This window comes from Gopherus evgoodei, unplaced genomic scaffold, assembly GCF_007399415.2.
Source record: "Gopherus evgoodei ecotype Sinaloan lineage unplaced genomic scaffold, rGopEvg1_v1.p scaffold_34_arrow_ctg1, whole genome shotgun sequence".
Lineage (NCBI taxonomy): Eukaryota > Metazoa > Chordata > Testudines > Testudinidae > Gopherus > Gopherus evgoodei.
This window is the reverse complement of record NW_022060016.1, coordinates 6,657,042-6,683,756: the sequence shown is the minus strand read 5'-3', so window position 1 is coordinate 6,683,756 and position 26,715 is coordinate 6,657,042. Positions and strand designations below refer to the sequence as shown.

At 48.4% G+C, this 26,715-nt stretch overlaps 1 protein-coding gene across 1 annotated transcript; it reads left to right on the top strand.

The window, feature by feature from the left end:
- Positions 1 to 159: 159 nt before the first annotated feature.
- Positions 160 to 26,715, top strand: LOC115641376 (zinc finger protein 501-like). The gene is made up of 5 exons (XM_030544470.1): positions 160 to 257; positions 7,943 to 8,022; positions 10,617 to 10,743; positions 23,102 to 23,218; positions 23,579 to 26,715. The coding sequence occupies exons 2-5, from the start codon at positions 7,999 to 8,001 to the stop codon at positions 24,658 to 24,660; spliced, it is 1,350 nt and encodes a 449-aa protein (XP_030400330.1). The 5' UTR covers positions 160 to 257; positions 7,943 to 7,998; the 3' UTR covers positions 24,661 to 26,715.

The window sequence follows — 26,715 nt, the reverse complement described above, 5'->3', positions numbered from 1 at the left end:
CCCCGCACAGCCCCGGGGAGCAGGAGCTGCTCGGCTCTTGCCCGGCTCACAGGGAGGCAGCAGCAATAGCTTTGTTTTCCCACCCCCTCTAGGGCTCGCACGGAGCATGCGCAGCTTCAGCTGCTGAACCCCTCCCTTCCCTGGGCTGGAGAGGGCGGACGCGCCCCGGGGCAGGCTGGGAGATGTAGTTCAGGTGGCCTTTCCCGTCTCTGGGCAGGCGCAGATCGGGGACTGGGTGGAGTGTGACCAGCTGCTGGGTGAGCGCCGCGCTGCTGTTGCTTCATTGTGAGCTGGGAGCCCGGGCGGAGCAGGAGGGTCTGTGCCGGGGAGATCTTCATTAACCCCCCCCCGTGTCCGGCCCGGCCTGGCCTTTGCTCCTGCTGGAACCGCCCTAGGGCCGCCCCGGGCTCTGCCCGCCCCGCTGCGGAGCTGCAGCCTCCAGGTACCGGAGCGAGCCCCGGGGTGGGGCCGGGCGGTGACTCTGCCCCAGTGTCCGTGGGGGGGACCCGGCATCTCGCAGCGCCGGGATCTGCTCCCGGGGGGCAGCGCCCGCGGGGAGGTCGGAGCTGCTGTCCCCGCAGGAGCCCAGCGCCCCCCGGGCCCGGCCAGGCGCTGCCCTGGGGCCCCGCCGAGCGGTCCCGGGGAGAGGGGCCCGGCTTGACTGGGATCCGTGCCTGGGGCCGGGCGGGGGTGAGACCGGACTGTGGTGGAAGACCTGAGAAAGGAGCAATGGAAAATGATTCTGCAGCCCGGAAATGGCCGGGGGAGGAGAAGTGCGGGTGACCCCCAAGGAGCGGGGAGAGAAAGGTGGGGGCTGAGATTTCCTCGGCTTTACCGCTGTCCCCTCCCGTGGGGACCCCCCATCCTCTCCAGTCCTGCCCCCTCTCTCGCTGTAGAGCAACGAGCAACATCCAAGGTGACTCCCCCCCCCTTCCCTCAAATCCCTGAGAAGTTCCCTGTTCCCCTCCCCCAATTGTGCCCCATTTTCTCTCCTCTTCGCCAATGGCCAATTCAAATCTCAGGTTTGAGGTGTTTCCTCCATTTTTACCTGGAGTGATTTGTCCTTGGTTAGGTGGGAAATGGTTCCCCTGAGTGATTTCTGAACTGGGCAGAGGCAGGGGGAGCCCCGAGACAGGGACACCTCTGGGCTGGGCTGGAGGCGGCCACACTCTGCTGGCAACAGGGCATGAGAAAGCTCAGGAAGGGAGGGGAGGGAGGAGCAAGTGTCCCCCATGGAGTTGGCCCAGCCCCAAGTTTCTCAGTCCAGCTACTTCACCTCCTCCACCCTGCCCAACCCAGCAGCCCCCCTCCCCTGCCTGCTAGTCACATTCCCAGACCCCACTGTCAGCCCCTTCTCACATCCAGTGACCTTCTGACTCTAGTCCCTCTCCTTTCCCCTGTGAAAAGACATCACCCGGGGCTCTGCTGGCCATGTGAATATGTGACAAGAAGAATCTGTCCCATTCTGTTGTTGATTGAATATCACTGTGTAATCCCCTCACGTTCCCCTCCTTTCTCTTGAACTGTAGAATCTTCCTAGATGTTGGTGCTTCTCTCTTACATTAGCAAATATTTAGTTGGTGCCCCATTTTCTCCTCAGTTCTGAAATACTGATATCGAATTCTTGAAAATCTTCCTGCTTTTCTCTCCAGGTGTGTGACTGAGATCAGGGCTCTTAGACTGAGCATGGTGCAGGTCTTGCCTGAGATCAGGTCCCCTGGTGTGCCAGGCACTGCACAAACCCTAACCGAGTTTGGAGCACTGGTTGTGCCAGGAACTGCACAGGCCCCTACAGAGAGCAGGGACCTTATTGTGCAGGCTGCTACAGTGACCCTAACTGAGCTCCAGGCCCCTGTTGTGCCAGGCCCTGCATCAGCACCAAGTGAAATCAGGCTCCCGCTTGCCAGGTGCTGCAGAGACAGCAAACAAAATCAGGGATCTTCTTGTTCCTGGAGCTGCAGAGACCCCAGCTGAGATCTGGGCCCTGTTCTGCCAGGTGCTGCAGAGACCCCAACAGAGGTCAGACCCCACTGTTGTGACAGGTGCCGTGGAGACCCCAAGTGAGATGTATGCCTGTGTTGTGCTGGGCACTGCAGAGACCCCACACACATCAGGCCTGTCACTGTGCTGGGTAAAACTGAGACCTGGACCGAGATCACTGCCCCCCTTGTGCCGGGCAGCACACAACTGCAGCCCAGATTGCATCCTCCATTGTTCAGGGTACTAGAGAAACCTTGACTGAGATCTGTGTCCCGGTTGGGCCTGGCACTGCACTGATCCCGACCCAGATCACACCCCACCACTGTACTGGGCACTGCACAGACCCTGACAGATCCTGCCTTCACATTTTGCCAGATGCTGCAGGGACCCATACAAAATCAGGGATCCTGTAATGCTGGGAGTTGCAGAGCTCCTGACTGAGATCAAGCCCCCTGTTGTGCAGGGCTCTGCACAGACACTGACCAAGATCAGGGTCCCCATTTTGACAGGTGCTGAACAGACACCAAAGGTATCTCTGCCTTCCCATTAAAAACCCCCAGCTGGCCCATGCCAGGTGACTCAGGCTCACAGGGCTCAGGCAAAGGGGCTGTTTAATTGCAGTGTAGATATCTGGGCTCGGGCTGGAGCCAGGCTGTAGGACCCCGTGAAGTGGGAGGGTGCCAGACCTTCGGCTGCAGCCCCAGCCGGAACATCGACACCACAATTAAACAGCCCTGCAGCCTGAGCTGTGTGAGCCCAAGTCAGCAGACACGGGCCAGCCACCGGTGTCTGACTACAGTGTCGACATGCCCACAGTGACAGAGAGGCCTTACCACAAGAAGCTCGAAGGCTAAATAGGCAAATGGTGGGAGGCGACTCTCCATTTTAGAGATAGGGAAACTGGAGCTCAGACAGCTGAAGTAATTTGCTGAAGTTTGCATGGAGATTTTGGGGCAAAACTGAGAACTGAACCCAGGTTGTTTGAATTCTTGTCTCTCCCCTTAACCCCAAGTCCAGCATGTGTGTGTACACCATTGTTTTGGTCTGTGTTTGCCTTAGAATCATAGAATCTCAAGGTTGGAAGGGACATCAGGAGGGCATCTAGTCCAACCCCTTGCTCAAAGCAGGACCAATTCCCAACTAAATCATCCCAGCCAGGGCTTTGTCAAGCCTGACCTTAAAAACCTCTAAGGAAGGAGAGTCCACCACCTCCCTAGGGAACCCATTCCAGTGTTGCGCCAGCCTCCTAGTGAAAAAGTTCTTCCTAATATCCACCCTAAACCTCTCCTACTGCAACTTGAGACCATTACTCCTTGTGCTGTCATCGGGTACCACTGAGAACAGTCTAGATCCATCCTCTTTGGAACCCCCTTTCAGGTAGTTGAAAGCAACTATCAAATCCCCCTTCATTCTTCTCTTCTGCAGACTAAACAATCCCAGTTCCCTCAGCCTCTCCTCAGAAGTCATGTGCTCCAGCCCCCTAATCATTTTTTTTTGCCCTCCGCTGGACTCTTCCCAATTTTTCCACATCCTTCTTCTAGTGTGGGGCCCAAAACTGGGCAAAGTACTCCAGATGAGGCCTCAGGAAGCATTGGCTTCCAAGGGAGGTTGTGGAATTTCCTTCATTGGAGGTTTTTAAGACCAGGTTAGAGGTATGCTAGTCTGGGAATGTCTAGGGATACTTGGTCCTGCCTCAGCACAGGAGGCTGGAGTAGATGACCTCTCAAGATCCCTTCCAGGCCTACATTGAAATAATTCTCTTTTGTACTGTGTCCTGTTCTACGCTGAGCTGTTTTGCTTGGTGCCATTTGGAACTGGGATTGCACCATGCTGCGTTGCGTAGTTTTATGGTGCATTGTTTTGCCTCAGCTTGTTTGGTGCCTGTGCTGTGTTGGTTTGAGCTGAGCTCTTTTCCATTGTGTACTTTTGTCCTAGGGTGTGTTAGTTGGCATTGTTTTGCTTTTTTTTCCCTTTTGTATTGTCATTTTATACTGTGGAGTGTTGGGTTTTTTTCCCCTGAATTGCCTGACGTTATGTTGTGATGGGTTTTATTCTGTATGTTGTGTTTTTATACATTTATATCGCATAGCATCACAGAAATGTAGAGCTGGACAAGACCTCAAGATGTCATCAAGTCCGGCTCTCTCTGCCAAGGCAGGACCAAGTATATGTAGATTATCTCCGACAGAGCTTTGTCCTACTTGTTCTTTAAAACTTCCAGGGAAAAAGACTCCACAGCCCCCCTTGTAAGACTATTCCAGAGCTGAACTACCTTAGCTGTGGTGACACCCACACAGATTTTAGTGGTAAGCAGCCCTGGAGAGAGAGGAGACCCCAGTGAGTGGGCAGCTGGCTAAAGAGACTAAAGTTGGGAGGAGAAACATTGATGTGTCTTAAGGTCACCCAGGCTGTCTGTGACAGAGCTAGAAATAGGTTCTAGTGCCACCGTACTGCTGTTTCTGAAGGTCTCAGCCACACTGGTGTGTTAAGCACTGGTGGAAACCCTCAGTGTAGACAGAATTTGCACTAGTGCACTCTGATTAGTACCGGTGCACCATGTCCCAGTTTGAAGGTTTGAGGGGGTGGGGGCAGGGGGAAGTGACCTCACAGAGGCCTGGGGCTGGCTGAACAGTGCAGCTGGTAAGGGAGGGGCAGCAGTGAGTGCTGGGGTTATGAGCCAGGAGCACAGCCCCAGAGGACTGGACACTGACTTCTCCTGACCCAGGGGACACACCCCCAGCGAGGTGGTTTGTCCGTGGATGCACAGGCTGTCTTGGCAGGGCAGCTCATTTGAAGTCCCTGCACACCTCTTCCTGCAGCCTAATACAGTGTGCTCTGGGGACCTTTCCAAGCTGCGGGTGACGGGGCTCGGGAGTTAACAGGGTCTGTTCCTGGCTCTGTCACGGACCTGTTTAGTGACCTTGGGGAAGTCACAGCCCCTCTCTCTGTAACACTGTCTTCAGTGACTCGAGAGCATGAGCACCAGCTTCAGGCAGACTGGTAAGAAGCAGGGCACAAACCCCAAATTGATTGTGAGGTCTGTATGGAGATTTCACCAACCAACAATCCAGTGTAAATGCATCAGGCACTGTAACAGCATTAACATGGAATCACAGACAGACCTCTTGGGTGATCCCATATATCTTTCTGAGCGCTCGCCCCCCCCCCCCACGTGCTATAAAATCTCCACTGCCCATGTGGGCCACAATAACTGGTTTTCTGCATATAAAATCCAGGGCCGGCGTAAGGGTAGCAAGCAGGGCAACTGCCTGCAGCCCCATGCCACAGGGGCCCCCACAAAGCTACATTGCTTAGGCTTTGGCTTCAGCCCTGGTGGTGGGACTCAGGGCCCTGGACTTCAGCCCCATGCGCTGGGACTTCAGCTTTCTGTCCTGGGCCTCAGCGAGTCTAATGCTGGCCTTGCTTGGCAGCGCCCTGAAAGCTGCTCACGGGCCCCCTGGGGGCCCTAGACCCCTGGTTGAGAACCATTGCCTTACAGCACGAATCACAGCAATGTTCAAGTTACTGCCAGTCCCAAAGGACCAGTCACTTCCTTAGGTCAATTGAATCTTACACCTTCCAACAAAGACAACACTTGTAGCCAGTCCTGTCATAACCTGTATTAAGATTTATTTAAAAGGAAACGAGAGTTGTTTACAAAGTTAAAGCAAGTAATCCTATAGATGCAGACGAGTTGCAGTCTTAAATTTCAAAGGTAATGGAAGCTTCTATAATAAGCAAGCTCTACATATTCTTTAGGACTAACCCCGGCTAAGCAGCTGGAGGTCTCTTGCTTATGTCTAGAAACTTTGCCCCCCAGAGTCCAGGCAGCATACAGATAATCAGTTCCTTCTGCATAGGGTTTTACATCCCCTTCCTACCATGTGCTCTGAGCTGGAAACTCAGCTAATGGGAGGTTAATAGCACAACAACAGTCTTGTGTCTTCTTTAACGTCCCATAATAGTCTATCTGGTGTTGATGGACCTTTCATGCCAGGCAGGGTGTAATGCATTCTGTTGCCAATCAGCACTTCACCTAGGTAAAGTCTCCCTCCTGTCTGATGATTTACAAAGCCACAGAGGTTCACAACGCAATTAGTCAGATGTTAATCCAGGCAGCAACTCACAAGCTTTCAATAGACTCCAAACACTAAACACATTCTTATGCTCACAGTCTGTATGAGGCATGTCTACTCATTTGGACTTGCTGGGGAACCACAGAAAGAAACAAGATGTGCTGAGGCAAGAAGGCCCAGCCTCACAGCCCCTGGGGTCACTCTTCCCAAAAGCTAAAACTAGGCCCAGCCGATGAAAGGGGCACTCCCAGGAGAGACTGTATAAAGGCTGGAGCATCAAACAACTTACTTTACCTGAAACAGCTGCCTTGGGGACAGTGATAGGGAGAATCCCCCAAAGTGATTCCTTGGATTCTGCTCGTTTCTGGCCTTTGGTTCATAGAATCAAAGAAGTGGAAGGGACCTCGAGAGGGAGCTAGTCCAGTCTCCTGCACTCAAGGCAGGATGAAGTATTATCTAGACCAGGAGTGGCCAACCTGAGCCTGAGAAGGAGCCAGAATTTACCAATGTCCATTGCCAAAGAATCACAGTAATACGTCAGCAGCCCCCCATCAGTTCCCACCCCCTGCTCCCAGTGCCTCCCACCCATGGGAAGCCACACTAATCAGTACCCTCCCTCCTTCCTCACACCTCCCGATCAGCTGTTAATGCTATGCAAGACACTGGGGCGGGGGGGAATGGAGTGAGGGCACTGCAGGCTCAGGGAAGGAGGTGGGAAGGGGTGGAGTGGGGGCAGGGCCTATAGCTGAGTAGTGAGCACACCCAGCACATTGGAAAGTTGGTGCCTGTAGCTCCAGCCCCGGAGCTGGTGCCTGTACAAGGAGCCACATATTAAATTTTAAAGAGCCACATGTTGGCCACCCCTGATCTAGACCATCCCTGAGAGGTTTGTCCAGCCTGCTCCTAAAAATCCCCAGTAATGGAGATTCCACAACCTCTCTAGGCAATTTATTCCAGTGCTTAACCACCCTGACAGCTAAGGAGCTTTTCCTAATGTCCAACCTAAACCTTCCTTGCTGCAATTTAAGCCCATTGCTTCTTGTCCTGTCCTCAGAAGTTAAGAAGAACAATGTTTCTCCTTCCTCCTTGAAATGAACTTTTATGTACTTGAAAGCTGATCATATATTCTCCAGACGAAACAAACACAATTTTTTCAGTCTTCCCTCATAAGTCATGTTTTCTAGACCTTTAATCATTTTTGTTGCTCTTCTCTGGACTTCCTCCAATTTTTCCACATCTTTCCTGAGATGTGGGGCCCAGAACTGGACACATTACTCCAGTAGATACTTAATCAGTGTGGAGTAGAGCGAAAGAATTACTTCTCGTGTCTTGCTTACAATACTCCTGCTAATACATCTCAGAATTATACTTGGGTTTTTTGCAATAATGTAGCACTGTTGACTCATATTTAGCTTGTGATCCACTGTGACTCCCAGATCCGTTTCTGCTGTGCTTCTTGCTAGGCAGTCATTTCCTGTCTTGTATGTGTGCAACTGATTGTTCCTTCCTAAGTGGAGTACTTTGGATTTGTCCTTATTGAATTTCATCCTAGATACTTCAGGACATTTCTCCAGTTTGTCCAGATGATTTTGAATTTTAATTCTATCCTCCAAAGCACTTGCAACCCCTCCCAGCTTGGTATCCTCCACAAACTTTATAAGTGTAACAGAGAGACTCTGTTACTGGGAGGGTTTCACCATGTCTCAGAGGGTTACACCCTGGTGGGAGGGGGCTAGTCCTGTACTGGAATACGGTCACTCTGTGCTTCACAGTGTGGCAGAATCTAGAATGTCCACTACCAGGGAAAATTGCTGGGGGGGATCAACATGTGGAAAGGACAGAAACCCTGTCTGAATTCTCTCACATTGTCCTTCTCGCCCTGGCAGGCTACAGGTTGTCCACGTTTTGCTGCAGATCATCCCCTCCTCCCAGCTGGAAGGAAATGGCTGCAGTGGAACTGACTAAGGTAAGGGATTCTCAGGGAGCTGGTGGTGGGTTCTGCTTGGAGGGAGAGGAGAAGTAAATGTATAGGAGGGTGGGATCTGCTAGAGGTAGTGAGAGGCAGGAACTATCTAGGGTGTGGACTGGGAGGGGAAAGGATGTGACAAATCTGCTGAGACTTCTGTACTCTAGGATGTGATGGGTTGTCATCCCGGGGTGCAGTCTGGGGGGCTTCTGGGAACCGCTGTGCCCTCTAACCCTCAAGCTGGGCTGGCCCTTCTCACACTGCTTTGCTGGAGATTCAGCCAGCCTCTCCATGCCCTGTTATCACCCAACACAACAGCAAGTGGTGCCATAAATCCAGCTGAGCTCCCTGAGTGCTTTACCTAAACTACTTGAGAAGGGATAGAGGACAACAGCCAATTTCCCAGCGATAATTGTTAGCAGACAGATCAAAGCAGATTACTTAGCAAATAACCAAAAACTCTGACTAAGCCTAACACACTATCAGGCGAGAATTTGGGTTAGTAATTTCTCACCCTGACTGATGGTACAAGCAGTCCATCAAGTTTCCACACACAAGCTAGAAATCCCTTTACCTGGGAGCAACACTTCTCCCATTTCAGTCTTTGTTCCTCAGGTGTTTCCAGGAGTTCTCTTGTGTGGGGAGTGAGGCCAGGAGATGATGTCACACCCTACCTTATGTAGCTTTTCCATATGGCGGGACCCCTTTGTTCCAAACTCAGTTCCCAGTCCAGTTTGTGGAAAAACACAGGTACCAAAATGGAGTTTAGTGTCATGTGGTCTGGTCACATGCCCTAGCATGGCCTGCTGAGTCATAGTAGCCATGACTCCTAGGCTGGCTGAAACATTCACAGGACGGCTACGCCCTTCCATAGTCCATTGTCTTTTTTGATGAGCCATCAACACTGTCTGGCTTCTTTGTTGTACCTGAAAGGTTCATTGTGGGTGTTATTCAGAGTAAGCACATTTGAAAGACAGATACATAGTCAATATCTATAACTTCAGATACGAACATGATACATGCACACAAATAGGACAATCATATTCCGCAAATCATAACTTTTCCAATTACACTGAACATGACGCATCTTACACAAATGCATCATAATTATGTCCTAATCATTTTATCATCATACCACTATGCTGAATGTGAGGAATAGTGTCAGGGCCTAATTTCAAGGCACAGGAGTTGGGAATGGAACTTCCCCTCTTTGTGGAATAGGAAATAACCCTCCAGCCAGGGCTGGGAAAACTTCCCAGACTTCCAGTGCTGAAACCTGAACCTACTGACACTTCATTTGTTATTACCACCCCCAATCTTTGTGGCAACTGCAAACTTTTATCAGTGATGATTTTATATTTTCTTCTAGGTCATTGATAAGAATGTTAAATAGCACAGGGCCAAGATCCAATCCTTGATTGAACCAGCAAGAAATATATCCACTGGACCATGGTTCCCCATTTACAATGACAGTTTTTAATCTATTTAAAGTATGCTGTGTTTATTTTGTATCATTCTAGTTTTTTAGTCAAAATATTGTGCTGAACCAAGTCTCATGTGCCTTACAGAAGTCTAAGTATATTACATCAATATTATTAGCTGCAACCAAACTTTTGATCTCATCCAATAAAGCTATCCAGTTAGTTCAGTAGAATCTATTTTCTATAAACCTTTGTTCATGGGTACTAATTATATATTAATAAAATCCAGTATTGGCTGCTCCATTGTCTTGTCCCGTATTGATGTCAGACTGACACTCTTGTAATTAGCTGGGTCATCTCTTTTACACTTTTTAAATATTGGCACAGCATTAGCTTTATTCCAGTCTTCTGAAATTTCCCCAGTGTTCCAAGTTCTAATTAAAATCAACATTAAGAGTCCACCACGCTCCTCCACCAGGCCTTTTAAAGCTCTTGGATACAAGTTATCTGGACCTGCTGATTTAAACATGTCTAACTTTAATAGCTGCTGTTTAAGGTCCTTGTGAGCTACTGTTGGAATGGAAAGAGTGTCATTGTCAACATCTTATGATACGAGTACAACATCTGTTTTTCTCCAAATCCAGGAGAGAAATATTTATTGAACACTTTAACCTCTTCTGCATTATTTTTGATAATTCTGCCATTTCCATCTAGTAATTTACAACTACCATTTTTCGAATTAATTTTGTACTTAATATACTTTTAAAACTTCCTTCTTATTGTCATTGATTGGTCTTTTCTACAATTCTGACCTTCTCTCTTATATTCTTTACTATTGACTTCCCCTTTCTTCCATATATTTTATTTGGAGAGTGTTGGGATTCCTACCAGGGAGCCACCATCAGGGTCCAAAGACAGCCCCATCTCCTATATCTAGCCGTGGCTAGTAGGTATGTGATAAATGTGAAGACCCTGCCTCCATCTGTCAGCTGGGAGACACAAAGATTCTCTCTTTCTACCCTCTGATGCCTCCTGGCTGCTCTAAGCAAGGTGGGGTGGGACTCTGTTAACATGTGCTTCCCAGAGCTTCCATTTACCGGTGCTGCTGTTCTGTGAATAGTGGGGCTGTGAGTGGGGCAGCAGGTCCTGAGTGTTGGACTCTTGCTCTTTCAGGAGTTGGTGACCTTCGAGGAGGTGGCTGTGCATTTCACCCAGGGGGAATGGGCACTGCTGGACCCCACTCAGAGAGCCCTCTACAGGGATGTCATGCAGGAGAACTATGAGAATGTGACCTCGCTGGGTAAGGAGTCCTGTCGCCTGGGTTATTTGAAGCTGTGGGCAGGGGCAGCTTTAGGAAGTGCGGGGCCCAATTCGAACAGTTTCGATGGGGCCCTGGCAGGGATGACTAAAACTAAAAAACACTTAAACTTTCATTTCTTCCATGTATTATTTACTTTCCATGACTCTATAAATAATAACAAAATTATCTATTACATACATTGCATCATATATTAATTAGCTGATTTGCACTTTTGTTGCAGGGGGCAACAGTTGGGGTTCGTTTGCCCGGTGTGCGTATCCCCAGTGACCACACCGGAGTGGAGAAGCAAGTCTCTTTATTTGAAATTAAATAAGGTGCAGGGAGATACAAATCTCAAATCATGCACAGCTTACTATCCTTTCTCCCTATCTTATATACCCTGCTTGTTTACAGAGATGTTCACAGGTGCTACAATCGATCATTTACAATTCATTAACTACCGGATCCTTTAATTAACTACATCCTCTTCCCACAATACAGATCCCTTTGATTAATTACATCTTATACCATAAACAAAGGTACAAAAGAAAAATAATAAATGATCACATGTACTCATGCTAGCTTCAAAGGAACATATTGTTTAGCCGGAGGGGCAGTCGTAGGCCTGAGAATGTAAACTTTTGACCCCATGCCATATTGCCAGTTACTTGGAGCCTTGCGCCCCCCAACAATCCCCCCTTTGAGAATACTCAAAGGCCTTTAATTGAGTTTTCTCATATTCATTACTTAGAATAAGGTTAAAGGGCAAGCCACCCGATGCTGGCAGCAAGACCGCCCTAAGGGGGTACATTTCTGTTGGTCGACGAAGGGCAGATAGGATTGTCATGCTGTAAAGTTGCCTATCTGAAGGCCACAGCAAAAGAGCAAACCAATTGCTACCACCACTAGCAGGGAGGTAAAAATGCTTTTGAGCCACCCAAACCAATTACCAAAACCCCAAGAACCCCACCAATCATTGTTACTATTTTGCGTTATGTGAGTGACAATGTCACGCAACTTAGCCAGTCTATTTTCGATTCTTTGGCTGTGATCAGAAAGGTTAAAGCAACAGAGACCCTTAAATTCCTCACAGCCATGATTATGCCGTAAGAGGAGGTAGTCTATTGCAGCGCGATTTTGGAGTACCCCTTCTCAGACCCCTGAGAGCTCCGAGGCCAAGTCAGAGATTAAAGTCAGAGATTAATGGACTTGGCGAAGGCACAGGCCACTTTAGCAAGTTGGAGCTCTGCATCTAAGGCCAGGCCTGGGACTCCGACCAATGAAGTAGCAAGGGCTATGGCCTGAGATTTAGACACCAGATTTACCTTAGAATCACATGTTTCGTCCAGAGGCAGGCCATGCCGATCCCTCCGGGCTCGGGTAGGTCCAGATGCTTCTGAAACTAGAGCATGGCCAGGGACAACCCCCATGGTTAATTATCCTAGAGAACAAGGGCCCCCCGAACTGTTAGCTGGGACATAGGTAAATGCAGTTAGTCCGCAAAGCAAAAACCACCCACGAAGAAGGTATAAATGTGCATAAAAATAAGAAGTCGGGGTTGGAGAAACAGAACAATTCATCTCATGGTTGGTTAAAGTAGTACCAACCTTCTGTGCCCCTACAATAGTAAAACAGGAAGTAACATTTGAGGACACGGCCATTAGCCTAATCTGAAGGCGATGCTGGTTTGTATAGGGCTTAGGATTTGAGATAGAGCCAAACTGAGACAGCTGCCCAGCTGTCAGCTTAACATTGAAAGTAGCAAGTTCAGTATAATTGTGAATTTCTTGCAAGGGCATAGCCACCCCCACAAAACAAGTAGTAAATACAGACCCTAAAGTGTAACTGCTCCCTACACAAAAGTGGGAGGAATTAGAGGCTGTGATAGCTAAAAGGACTCACCAGTTATTTTCTGGGGAGCGAAAGAGTGAAGGGGCCGGCTGTCCAGAAACAATAAATACCCATATGAGTAGTAAAAACATGGCCAAATTAGAGTTATTTGTGTTTAAATAATAACTTGAGTCCCAAATTTTCCAATGTTCCGGTTCCAGTAGGCTGAACAGTCCACTGCTCGGGGTCCAGATTCTGTGGTGGAGGTACAGCTTTTAGTTGGGAGTAGTGAATCCAGCTCTTGTGTCCCTCTACTTTAGCCGCCATGTGGGAAACCACTAAGACGAGATAGGATCCTTTCCACTTTTCCTGGAGGGGTTCGTCCTTTCAGGTACGGACGAGGATGAAGTCACCAGGCTGTAGGGAATGGACAGGTGCATCTAAAGGGAGTGGCTGAGAGTCCCTCACGTACCTGTGAAGGGAACATAAAACAGCAGACAAAGAACACATAAACTGAGACAAATATCCACACCCAACCTCCCATTCCCCTAGCAGGATCGGGGTACCATTCATAGGCCATGCCCTTCCAAACATAATCTCGAAGGGGCTCAGACCAGTTCTACCCTTAGGAAGAGCCCGAATGCGGAGTAAAACCAAAGTAGGGCATCAGGCCACTTTAAAGACGCTTCCTGACATATTTTGGCTAGGTGCCTTTTGAGTGTCTGATTAGTGCGTTCTACCACTCCACTGGCCTGTGGTCTCCAAGGGGTGTGAAGTTTCCAGTTGAGCTGGAGGATATCAGAGACATTCTGGACAACCTTTGAGGTGAAGTGTGTTCCCTGGTCAGACTCCATCCATTGAGGCAGGCCAAATCTTGGAAAAATCTCTTAAACTTGTTAAAGAGCCACAGTCTTAGCAGTGTTATTTCGGCAGGGAAAAGCTTCAGGCCACCCACTGAAATGATCCACCAGGACAAGGAGGTATCTATACCCCTGGGCTCAAAGAAGTTCGGTGAAGTCAATTTGCCACACTAGCCCAGGGCCCGGAGTGGATTCTAGGGTAGCTGGTATAACTGGATTGCCTGGTCGAGGATTATTTTTCTGGCAAGTAAGGCACTCCGCAGATATCTGGGACGCTAGGGGCCGAAGTCCTGAGGTGATGAAATACTTTTGTGTGAGTTGGGTCAAAGCTTCCCTGCCCGCATGAGAGGTCTGGTGTAGTTTTTGTAATACTAGTCGCATCATACACCTTGGTAACAGGACCTTTCCCTCCATGGAACGGAACCATCCTTTTTCCTCCTAAAGCCCAAGAGATTCAGCCTACTCTAACTCCTCACTCGTATACTGCGGGGTAGGGAGGTCCCCTAGTGATGGAATCAAGGCGTGGAGATGGACACCCTCGGCTAGTCCCGATTCTAAAGTGGCGGCCCGCTTGGCTTCTCTGTCCGCCCTAGCATTGCCTCGGTTAATACTGTGATCCTCCTTTTGATGAGCCTTGCAGTGCATTACTGCTACCTCTAAGGGGAGCTGTACGGCTTCCAAAAGCCGAAGAATTTGTAACCCGTACTTGACCGGAGAACCCTGAGCCATCAGTAATCCCCTTTGTTTCCACAGACCTGCGTGGGCATGCAGCACACCAAAAGCATATTTAGAGTCCGTGAAGATATTAACTCTTTCATTTTGACAATTCAAGCACACGAGTTAAAGCCACTATTTCAGCTAGCTGGGCTGAGGTCCCGGGGGGCAGGCTTTTTGCCTCCACAGTTTCATGGAGAGACACAACAGCATAGCCCGCCCTTCTTAGTCCATTTACAACAGTGCTACTGCCATCCATGTACCACTCATAGTCTGCGTTAGGGAGAGGTTGATCCTTTAAATCCTGACGGCTGGAATACTGGGCATCTATAACCTCCAAGCAGTCATGTTCTTGGCCCTCTGTTTCTGGCAGCAGGGTGGCCGGGTTAAGGGAGGGGCAAGCCTGCAGGGTAACTTCGGGGTTCTCTAAGAGCTTAGCCTGATACCAGGCTACCCGAGCTTGGGTGAGCCAGAGGCCCCCCCTTTGTGTCCAGTAAGGCTTGAACCATATGAGGAGTATATACTTGCACAGCACCCCCCCCCCCCAAGTCAGTTTTTCTGCTTCCTCTAACACCAGAGCTATAGCTGCAACTGCCCGTAAGCATGCTGGCCACCCCGTAGCAACCTGATCCAATTGTTTAGAGAAATAAGCCACTGGACTTTTCCAAGAGCCCAATAACTGTGTAAGTAGTCCCAGGGCCACCCCTTTTCTTTCATGTACATACAATTGAAAGGGCTCAGAAAGATCGGGCAGACCCAAGGCTGGGGCTTCCATCAATTTTCTTTTTATTAAAGTAAAGGCATTATTTGCCTCTGTTGTCCAGTAAAATGGTTCCTGATCGGTCCCTTTAACACATTCGTACAGTGGTTTAGCTAGCAGTCCAAAATCTGGAATCCACATTTGGCAAAATCCTGCCATTCCCAGGAATGCTCTAAGCTGCTTGCGATTTCGGGGAGTAGAGACCTGACAGATGGCCTCAAGCCTCTCCCTTGAGAGCTGGCGTTCCCCTTGTCTGATCTGGAAGCCTAGGTAACGTACTTCAGCGAGGGCAATTTGGGCTTTATTTCTTGACACGCGATACTCCCGCAGCCCGAGAAAGTTTAAAAGACTTACGGTTGCCTTGAGACATACTTCTAGTCCCACTGCTGCTATTAATAAATCATCAACGTACTGCAGGAGAAGGACTTTGTTCTCATTTTCCCATTGTTCCACGTCCCGAGGTAAAGCTTGGCCGAAGAAAGTGGGGGAGTTCTTAAATCCTTGTGCCAGCACCATCCAACACAGCTGCCTTTTATTCCTGTTTGCCTCTTCCCATTCGAAAGAGAAAATTTCCTGGGACTGGGGGTCCACCGGAATTGTGAAGAAGGCGTCCTTTAAATCAAGAACTGAGAAACATGAATACTGTCCCCCCACAGAGGCTAGCAGCAGGTGGGGAATGGACAGAGAAAAGCGATTGCAGCAGTAGTGAGGTCTCAGCCTGTGCTTTAGCTAAAACCTGGTCCCGCTCCACCTCAGAGAGGAGAGTCCGTAAAAGTACCTGGCAGTCATCCCAGTCAGGTTTATGACTAACCAGACAGCCCTCAAAAACAGAGAGAAATTGGGAGGGGTTGGTTGAGAATTCCCCTGCCTGCGCTTTGAAAGCCGCTAGATCCACAGGATTAAAAGGAACATGGGAGTACACCTGCCTAGTGGTTGCCTCCTGAGTACCCGTAGCATTGCGAGCGATTCGGGTTTCAGTAATTAAAGGGTACAAACCTGTGGAGGGCTCAATTGGTGGGGCTGAGGGGACTTTGTCACCATACGGTGGGGGTGCTGTGGCCGAATGTGACCCCGCTCCTGCTATTACAGTGGATAATGAGTTTGGAACATTTTCACAACTCTTTCCTGAGCCTGCTGGTACCAAATTACACTGTTTCAAAATATCTGTTCTGTTCCATAACGGCATAAATATCTGACCGTACATATGCTCATTCCATTTACCAGTTCGCTGACAAAATAAGAGAAGTTGGAGGATCGTATTATAATTAATCGAACCCTCCGGTGGCCACCGTTCCTGGTCCTCCAGCTAGTACTGAGGCCAGTCTATTGTACAATATCTTTTTAGTTTATCTTTAGTTAGTGGATCCATTCCAAAGATTTTCCAATTAACCAGAATGCATTCTAAAGGTGTGCACGCTACCTTAACCTCTGACTGTCCCTGTCCCATTCCTTACAGGGAGACCCTGGGCGTCCCCAGGTCCTAACAGGTGACAGATTAAACCCTTTAAATTAAATCTTACCTTATCCCCGAGACCGGTTCCTCGCCGTCGCTCGGGACCAAAGCTTCTCCACCTTCTGGGGCATTGCACCGTTGTGCCTCCCGGGGTCGACCGTACTAGACTTCGCCGAGGCCCCCGGTGAAAGCACCGGTGCGCGCTGGGCATCAGCAACTGTCTTAATCCGTCGGCCACCAGAGAGGGTCCGAGCAAGGCTAATTTTCAGCCTCGGACCTCCTGGCTGGCTCGCCAAAGCTGTTGCAGGGGGCAACAGTTGGGGTTCATTTGCCCGGTGTGCGTATCCCCAATGACCACGCCAGAGTGGAGAAGCAAGTCTCTTCATTTGAAATCAAATAAGGTGCAGGGAGATACAAATCTCAAATCATGCATAGCTTACTATCCTTTCTCCCTATCTTGTATACCCTACTTGTTTACAGAGATGTTCACAGGTGTTACAATCGATCATTTACAATTCATTAACTACCGGATTCTTTAATTAACTACATCCTCTTCCCACAATACAGATCCCTTTGATTAATTACATCTTATACCATAAACAAAGGTACAAAAGAAAAATAATAAATGATCACATGTACTCATGCTAGCTTCAAAGGAACATACTGTTTAGCCTGTGGGGCAATCTGAGGGCAATCGTAGGCCTGAGAATGTAAACTTTTGATCCCATGCCATATTGCCAGTTACTTGGAGCCTTGCCCCCCCCCCCCCCAACACTTTCATATTAGGAAAATAATTTGTTTTGATAGTGGAACAACTGATTTTCTTCACTAATGTTTATTTTATTAAAATGTATAAAATATTTCTTTATTAATATAAAATTGCCCCCGCCTCCCCCCCCCCAGCGCTGCCCGACCCTGTGGAAGCAAACCCTCCTTCCCCAGCTCCGCCCCATCAAAACAAGGTTGGGGGGGAGGGGAAGAAACGGCACACATGGGGTGACCAGATCACAGCAGTAAAATAGGACTTGCCCCCTCCTCACCTGGCCCCACCATCACACCCCTCTTCACTCTCTAGCCCCCCGCTGGCTTGCTGCATCCCTCCTAGTCAGTCCCCCACCCACCACTCGTCTCCTTTCACCTTCTCCCTCCCCTGCCAGAGACCCCCATGCCCGCCCCTAGAACACTTGCTGTCTCACTGCTCCCCTCTTTGTCCACCCACTCGCCCCCGACTCGCCACTTGCCCCCTCCCCCTCCCCCCATATAAAGCTTCATTCAAAGACCCAGGGATTACTATATTACTGCACACAGCAGTCAATCAATGCAGTTGTAGATAAATCTCTGCAATATGCATTTTTGTATAACTTTTATATGACTTTGTATTGAACCTTGGTAACATGTTATAGCAGGCCCCAAAGGTAGGCTACGTCTAGACTACCCACCATATCAGCGGGTTAAAATCGATTGCTCAGGGATCGCTATATCGCGTCTCATCTAGGCGCGATATATCGATCCCCGAGCACGCTTATATCAATTCCGGAACTCCACCAACCCCAACGGAGTTGCGGAATCGACAGGGGGAGCCACGGACATCGATCCTGCGCGGTGAGGACAGGTGAGTAATCCGATCTTAGATATTCGACTTCAGCTACGTTATTCACGTAGCTGAAGTTGTGTATCTAAGATCGATTTCCCCCCGTAGTGTAGACCAGCCCGTAGTGTAATTAAGGTAAAAGAAAAATGTCTTTTTGCTAGGAATAGAATAAGGTCTTCACCCCACTTTGTAATCAATTGCTCTGTTGAATGAATGAGGTGTGAATTAGGAAGGTGTGGAAAGCAGCACCCCCAGACAGCTGCAATCCTTGGAGAGGGGCTGGGAGCCAGACCAAGGAGAGTTTTGCCCAGGCTGAGTGGGATGGAGTTTGGGTGCCGGGTGCAGGCTCCGGGCTGAGGCCTGGGCTGAGGTGCAAGAAGAGTGGAGGGGTGCAGGCTCTGGGAGGGAGTGAAGAGGGGTGGATGCAGGCTCTGGGATAGAGTTTGGGGGCCGGAGAGGGGGTGGTGGGTGCTGGGGGGGAGGGGAGGAGACTGCTATCACATGTGGCTTCCTTCCTCCCTGGCTGCGCCTCATTATAGCCTCAGTAAGGAATGGGGCTGCCCCTTGGCCAGTGTTTGCAGGAGTGGTGGCTGGGGGGAAACCCAGTCAAACTCTGGTTTTACTCTTTCGTTGATGGGTCACGTTAAACCCTTACAAACCCTTTCCCACCTCTCTCACCCCCCTTTTCTACTGGGCTTGTTTGATCTTTTCGGTGGAGCCAGATGAAAACCACAAACCCCAGTGAGAGCAACAGGCTGGAAGACTAGACTGAACCCACCACCCAGCCTAGTCCATCCCAGAGCACAGGACTGAGGACAAATGTCCCCCCACCCCCAGGCCACCTGCTTCCACTCCTGGCCTCTCCCAGTGCCACCAGCTATTCTGTATGGCTGTATCAGGCGGGATTTCAACTGGACCCCTCCCGCCCCCTCTAAATTCACCCATTTTGCAACCACTCTGCACCAAGAGGACCTTCCTTCCCTGCCCTAGAGCTGCTGGATGGCTAGAAAGCTGAGCTGGGCATTTGATTGATCTGGAATATTATCATATCCCCCCTCAAAAGAAACCTTAATAGCCACACAGCTTTGGGAGGTGCGATTCCACCCCAAAGCCGGTCTATTTTATTGTTGCAGGGCAAATGAAGGAGCCATAGTTTAATGGAAATGTTCAGCCCCTACAGCGGTCTTGCAGCAGGGAAAACAGAGTTGATGGGAAAGGAACTGGTTTGGATAGGAGCCCTCATCCCCCTCCTTTGCAAAATAATTTGGAGAGGGGAATTGGATCACTCCATGCCTCAGTTTCCCCCCCCCCGCGGGATGTAGGGGGGAGATAAAAGTCTCAGCCTGCTGTGTTGCAGACCTTTCGCATTCTCCCCTCTTGATGTATTTGATTTCCTCCTCCAAACCTACCTCTCTCTCTCACCTGGAATTCACAGCACAAAGTACCGGCTCTGGGCTTTTTTCCTGGGTTACATTACATGATCCCGACTTCAGTTTTGAAACAGACACAGTCAGGCACAAACTCACCCTCAAACAGCAACACCACCGAAAACCACAAAACCAACCCAATATTACAAACCTGCGGGGAATCACAGGGTCAAACACTCACCGCTGGGAGCCCCAGCAGCTGCTCAGGTGAGCGAGGTCCACTGCGGAGATTTCTGACTCCCACCGGGCCAGAAGCCCCCTTGGCGTCTCCTCCAGGTAAGTGTTGGGGGGAGGGGAAGGAAGGCTGCAAAGCACATGTGCCTTGTCCCCCACCTCCCCACTTCCCGCTCCTGACCTGCAACAGCCCCGGCTGCCTCTGCCTCAGCCCTCTTCTGGATAGCATCTCTCATTGCCTAGCAGCAACAGCTGCTGCTTCTGGGAGAGACGCTGCCGAATCGGCGCAGGGCCCAATTCGGGGGAATCAGGCAAATTGGCCTAAAGCCGGCCCTGGCTCTGGGGTCTCTAAAGGACCTGAGTAGTTGTAACTTTGTACCTTCATTCATCATACAAGTTTTAACAAGTTTCCTTGCCCCCTCCTTTTTGCCTTATCTCCCACCCACTAGTATAATTTTTGGACATTTGCGTTTTTGGTATCATCAGTCATTTTAAAATTACATTTAATGTATCCTTATTGGCTACATTAGTAACTACATTAATAACTGTAGCTTTCATGTCTTTTCCTCATTTTAAGAGGAAAATAGGCTGGCCATAGAATTCTAAATTGAGTAAATAGGTGTGTGACTGATGCATGGCTTGTGTGACAGGCAAATGAGCTCCTCTTTTGATAGAAGAGCACATAATGTTGCCATTTAGGACCCCACAGGTGAAGGGAGAACAGAGCCGTGCAAGGGGAGGAGAAGGGGGGAAGAGATAATTCTGGGGTGCCAGGACATGGGGAGGGTGTGTGCCTGGTTAGAGCTAAGAAGCAGCAGGAAGGGATGAGGTGGTGAAAGACGAGGAGGGAACACAAGAAGTTCCCAAGATGCCGGGAGGTGGTGATAGCTGAGAGGCTTGGTTGGGGGGCAGCAAAAAACCTAGAGGCTGGCCCTGCCCCGGCAGGTGTGGGGCCCGCCTCGTGCCCGGCAGGAGAGACACACTGGGGCCCCGTGCCTGCTAGGGACAGAATTCTCTGGGGCTGCGGAGCCCAGTGTTCTCTGTCCTCGCGGCTTCTCCCCGGCTTCTCTGTATTCATATATTATGTAATATTAAATATGATGTTTTTCATATTATTTAATGTACACATACAAAATAAGCCTTGGAAAAATTGTTGGCGCCCGCCACACACTTCTGAGAACATGAATGTGCTACTGGCCACAAAAAGGTTGGGGACCACTGTCATAGATCATAAAATCAGGTCGGGGTCAACAGGAGTGAGAGTTTGGAGAGAGTCTTGCCCCCCCGCCCACCTCCCCATATGCAGCAGTCACAAGCTGTCTTCCCTCCAGGCTCCTTGGATCTTTGAGCCTGTCCCTCCTGAGGTTGCGTGGCCCAGTTCTTGTTTCTTACAGTCTCCTTTTCTGGAAGAATTAGAGCCTATTGCTCCTGAATTTTAGTATGTAATTCCCCAGCCTTCTCCACACACTGGGGGAGTTTAATTCTCCCTCCCATTACACCTGAGTCACTAGATTTCCTAATTCCCCAAATGTGCTTTTGCGATGTCACAGTTCTGGAGTAGCTGAGCAGACCATGGAGGCAGGTCAAACGCTTAAGGAATGCTCTGTCAGGTATTAGACCTCTAGCCAGCCCTCTCTATGGGTAGGGACCCACATGCCTCTCCTTTTTGACCAGGGTGTGAGGACTGCAGCTTGTCCTCCACTGTGTTCACTGGACTAACATCCAGTTGCTATGCTTTGCTTTCTCTCCAAGGGCTGTGAGCAGTGTGTGTGTGTGTGTGTGTGTGTGTGTGTGTGTGTGTGTGTGTGTGTGAGAGATAGAGGTGGGAATTTTGGTGATACTTGTATGATGCCAATACACACCTCTGTTTCCCTTTGTGATTATAAAGAGCAGGAGACATGAGGTGTTTTTTCACGTAGCTGTCATGGGTGATATGAATGGGTCATTAAGGACAGGCTGGGACCAACATACATCAATGGAATACCTGAGAGAGACAAGGGAATAATTCTCACCTGCCCATGGGAGGATCTCCGCTTGGCTGAGTGAAGCATACATGGACTCATGTTTTTGGGAGCAGGAAGAACTGGGTTCGCGGACACAGGGAGCTCTATCAAAGACAAATGGACAGGCACAGTGAAAGGAAACCAAACTTTTTTGCAGTAGCATGGCTCAAGAACATTGGCCAATATGGACTATATTGTCTTTTTTGCTTCTCTGTCCTAATCTAAAGACTTTCTAATGCCATGTTTCAGTTAACTACTAAACCCTGCTATATTTTAACAGTCTGCCCAGTGTCACAGCAAAAACTTGCTGAGGTGCATTGAAGCATAAAGGAGGAACAGTCTCTGAACAGGAGTGTCGTTCAGCTGGGCCTGCTGGTAGAGCTCACAGGTTGAAATAGGAGTGTTGAAGCCAGAGGCTCAGTCTCAGGTGTTGAAGCTGCATGACCTGTCCTTGTGGAAGAGTGGAAGCCCTTGGGCTTCTAGCGCACTCAAGGGGCACCTCCCAAGGACTGTTTAAAAGCCAGGGCATTGCACAAATGCCGTGAATCCATGACAGTGTGCCAGCAATTAAGCCTTATGGGGAAAAGGGTCTAAATGTGTATTTGCCATCATCCCCTCATCAGTCCTCGTGGGAATCCCTGATCAAAGTGAATACAAAGTGTATTGAAACCTTCCTCTAAGGCTTCCTCTTGGTTATCAGGTCATGTCAGTTTTGTTACAGGGCTTTCTCTTCACTCTCCCACTTCCCTGGTTCTTGTCACACAGACCATAAGCAGCAAAAGACCAGAAGTCCAAAGGGGAGATAGTGCGATGTTTATTGGGGTTATTTCCAAGCAAGTATATTCCAAAGCCCTTCACACCAGTCGGGCTTATCTCTATACACCCAGAGAGTCTGTTCCCCAGTGTTTCATTCTCAGCTCTGAGGCTGCAGAGCGTTTACCCTGCGTCCTCTTCACAGCTCTGATGCTGCAGAGCCTTGCCTGTGTCCCTGTTCCTGTTCCCCGCATTAATAAACCTGATTCCAATTTCCCTTCCTCCTCCTGTTTGACCCCGGTTTATATAGCCATATTATCAGCTACACCTTAACCAATCATCTTACTGAAATTTAACTAACCAATCCTAACATATTGTAACATAATTCGCTAGCCAATAATATCCCATTACCCTAATTAACTTACACCTAGCAAAATTAATTATACAGCGGGCAGAAACAATTAGAGAACCAGACAGATTAACAGTAGAAAAGTGGTGGCCATAAACCATTGATAAGTGTCTGTTCTTAGATTCTAAATTGTTCAGGGCACGGGCCATCTACTATTCTGTCTTTGTACTTCTCCTAGCACAATGAGGACCCACTGTTAGTGGGTCCTTAGGCACTAAGGTAATTAATATGATTGATAATAATAACTCTCCTTCACTTTGAGCAAAGGAAGCTGGCCTTGGGATGTTACTGCTTAAAAATGAGCTGGTCTTAAAATCATGGAATTTTCATTGTGACAAGTATCCCACAAATTTCACTGACCTGCCTTGTTTTCTTTGCCTTGAGTAGGATTACCAGTTTCCAAACCTGATGTGATCTCCCAACTGGAACGAGGGGATGAGCCGTGGGTCCCAGATCTCTACGACTCAGAGAAAAAAGTGCTCCTGAGAGCTGCCTGCACAGGTGAGGAATTGGTTAAACCAAGTCAAAAACTGTCCGTGAATACAGGAAACATTTGGGATGCCCTACAAAGACCTTGTGAGCTCTCCACGTTCAGGATTGTTTCCTGCAGATGCGGAATCATTATGGCAGATGTCACTCATAGCTTCCTACCTATCCTGACTGACAAGTGGCAGCAGATTCCTCCCCGATCTCACTTTCTCCTGGTGAGATGCAGACCAAAACTGATCCCTTCCTCTCTCCTCTGGGGAAGGGTTTGAGGAAAATGAGGTCCTGTTAGGTATGATCTCTCCCACACATATTTTGGTTTGTTCATGCCATTGTCCATTCCCGTCTCTGAGATTTCCTTTCTTTCTGGTGCAGGGAGTGACCTATGTCTGGATTCAATCCGTCTCCCATCAGGTGTTAGGATGGTGAGTGAGAATGAGGAGACTCCCCAGCAGGAAGCTGCTGAGCAAGTAGAACCACATGGGACGTTATCAGGAAGACCCAAAGGGAATGTTTCCGGGAGTTGTGCACTCCCAGAAAAAGCAGAAGCCTGTGGGACTCAGCAGAGGCCAGAGGAAAACTTCAGTAGTCACTCAGACTTTATCACACACGAGTGTGGGAAAAGCTTCAATGGGAGCTCAGAACTTTTCAAACATCAGGGAATCTACAGAGGAGAGAGACCCTACATGTGCTCTGTGTGTGGGAAATGCTTCCATCGGAGTTCACACCTTGTCTCACATCAGACAATCCACACGGGTGAGAAACCTTATGGATGCTCTGAGTGTGGGAAACGCTTCAATAGGAGCTCATACCTTATCACACATAGAAGAATCCACACAGGTGAGAAACCTTATGGATGCTCTGAATGTGGGAAATGCTTCAGTTGGAGCTATGCCCTTATCGCACATCGGAGAATCCACACAGGAGAGACACCCTACACATGCTCTGAGTGTGGGAAAAGCTTTAATCGGCACTCACAGCTTACCACACATTGTAGAATCCACACGGGAGAGAAACCCTACCCGTGCTCTGAGTGCGGGAAATGCTTCAGTCGGACATCAGCCCTTATCACACATCGTAGAATCCACACAGGAGAGATGCCCTACACATGCTCTGAATGTGGGAAAAGCTTCAATCAGAGTTCAAACCTTATCTCACATCGTAGAACCCACACCGGAGAGAAACCCTACACATGCTCCGAGTGCGGGAAAAGCTTCAAACAGAGCTCTAGCCTGAGCAGACATCAAAGAATCCACACAGGAGAGAGACCCTACACGTGCTCTGAGTGCGGGAAAACCTTCATTGAGCGCTCAGACCTTGTCAGACATTGTAAAATCCACAGTGGAGAGAGATCCTACACATGCTCTGCATGTGGGAAAAGCTTCAGTCAGAGGTCATTCCCTATTAGACACCAGAAAATCCAAATGGGAGAGAACTGTAAGAAATGCCTTGATTAGAGCTGCCCAAAGATTGATTTTTTTTTAAAAAAAAATCGCATTTGGTAATTCCAATATAGTGATCTTTGCACCATCTTCACCATGGTTTCTCAGCTCCCCCAGATGAGTTTCCTGCTTCTGCCTTTTGTAGCTCACCCTTCTCTGGGATCAGTCCTGTGATCTTTTCTATCAACTCCTTCCTTTTTGAGTCGAAGGAGTGTGTGTCTCTCCAGCCAGGAATGTTAATCAGCTCCAGGTGGAAGAGAGGTTTGATCCCAACAAGCTACACTGATGCAAAAACTATCTGTGCCTTACATCCAGCAGGGCTGTACGTAGTGTTGGCTGCTCAAGTTAGTGATCTTGGTGTAAAAAGACAATTAGAGTTGTAGAGCAGATGCAGCCCAGGTGCAGTAATTGGCATTAGCTTTCCCCTTGACCTGACCTAAACTCCATCACCTTTCCTAGTCTAAACAAACCCTGAGCATCACAGTTATACTCTTCCCCCATTTCAAACCAATTGTTAGTCATGAAGTTTTCCCTTCGGGAAGGAATTGTTTCATTCCTAGTTGCTTTGATGTTGCTTCAGGTTGTGCTGAAGAGCAGATATTTTTATTACCATTTTCTTCACTTAAAATATATTGAACTATAACAAAGCTATGGTGATCTGTGGCCCATGTAAACTATTTTTAGAATGTTGCTCCCTAAGTGGCATTAATCACACTTCTAAAAGATGCCATGAGTAAATTGGGAACAACTGTCTTTTACCATTTGGATCCAAGTCAGATGAAGCACAGAGAGAAACAGCTGATTCCTTCAGAGCCATTCCATGCCTATGGGTCCCAATCTGGCTGCCTTGTTGGACAAGGAGCACTTCCATGCTGGGTAAATGACGGTAGCCAATGAGGGAATGTATCAGATTCCAAGTTCAGACTGCAGGATACATGAATGCTCAGTCCTGACTTTGTGGTTTGGTCTCTTAGTTTTCCTGTTGAGTCTTGTGCATTTGTATCATTTCTCTGCCTCCTGCTACTTTGAAAGATTAGAAAGTGTGAAAATAGAGCACAGGTGGTTTTTCTCATGATACAATCTTCCCATGTAGTGTGAGATCCCGTCCAACTACACTTCTGGGAGAAAACCCAGGGAGAAATGAACTCACAGAAATGGAAGGCTCTTAGAATGTAGAATCTGACTTCACACAAAGCTCACTGGGTGGAAATGGGAATTAAGAGAAAACTGCCCTATCGGTGTATATTTTGTAATCTTTAAATAAATTGTTAGCAGCGGCAACGAAATTAAACGAAGTTAACTAGTGTAATGTAAGAGGCTGATTCTGTGATAACTTTCACTGTTACAATATGATTCAGGTTTTCTTCTAGTTCTCTCTCTGCCCCCTCCTACTCTATTGGAAATGGTGGCTAATCCTGAAATTAAAACCTCACTTCAAAGGAATTAGAGTGGATGAATATGTGAGAGAAATAGCATGCATGAGAATAGAGACCCAGTATAGACTGTAATTATTTTATTACTATTTCAAATGGAATTTATTTTGATAAATTTTAAAATAAATCATCTGTGAAGAATAAAATTACTTGAGACAAGATGTGCAACCTTTTACCCAGTTAGAGGGTAACAGCCACAGAGTTCCCCAAGTCTCTTGTTTGCAAAGCAAAGATGTCACACCAGGCAGGAGACGTCAAAATCTACAATGGTGATGGATGTGTGATGGGAGCTTTTCTGGGTTGTTTTTTTCATTTTTTTATTTTATTTAATTTTTGTTTTGTTTCTGCAACCAGTTATTTTGATAGGTGCTGAGTCTCCTTTTCCTTTTGAACATGGCTGTTTAACCCTCAGGCCTGGCTCTGGAAACCTCCTCCTTGTGTTTCTTTCATGTTTAATATGTTTGGGGTTCACACATCCACACTACATGCACTTCACAGAAACCTGCTGGGTTAAGGAGGCCTTTTCCAAACAGCCATTGTCCCAAAGTCTGCCTCAATTCAGCTGGATTGGGACAAGCCTGTATCAAAAGAGTGATTCACACCTGATTTGCCCAGAGGCCTTTGGAGAGGTGTGGTA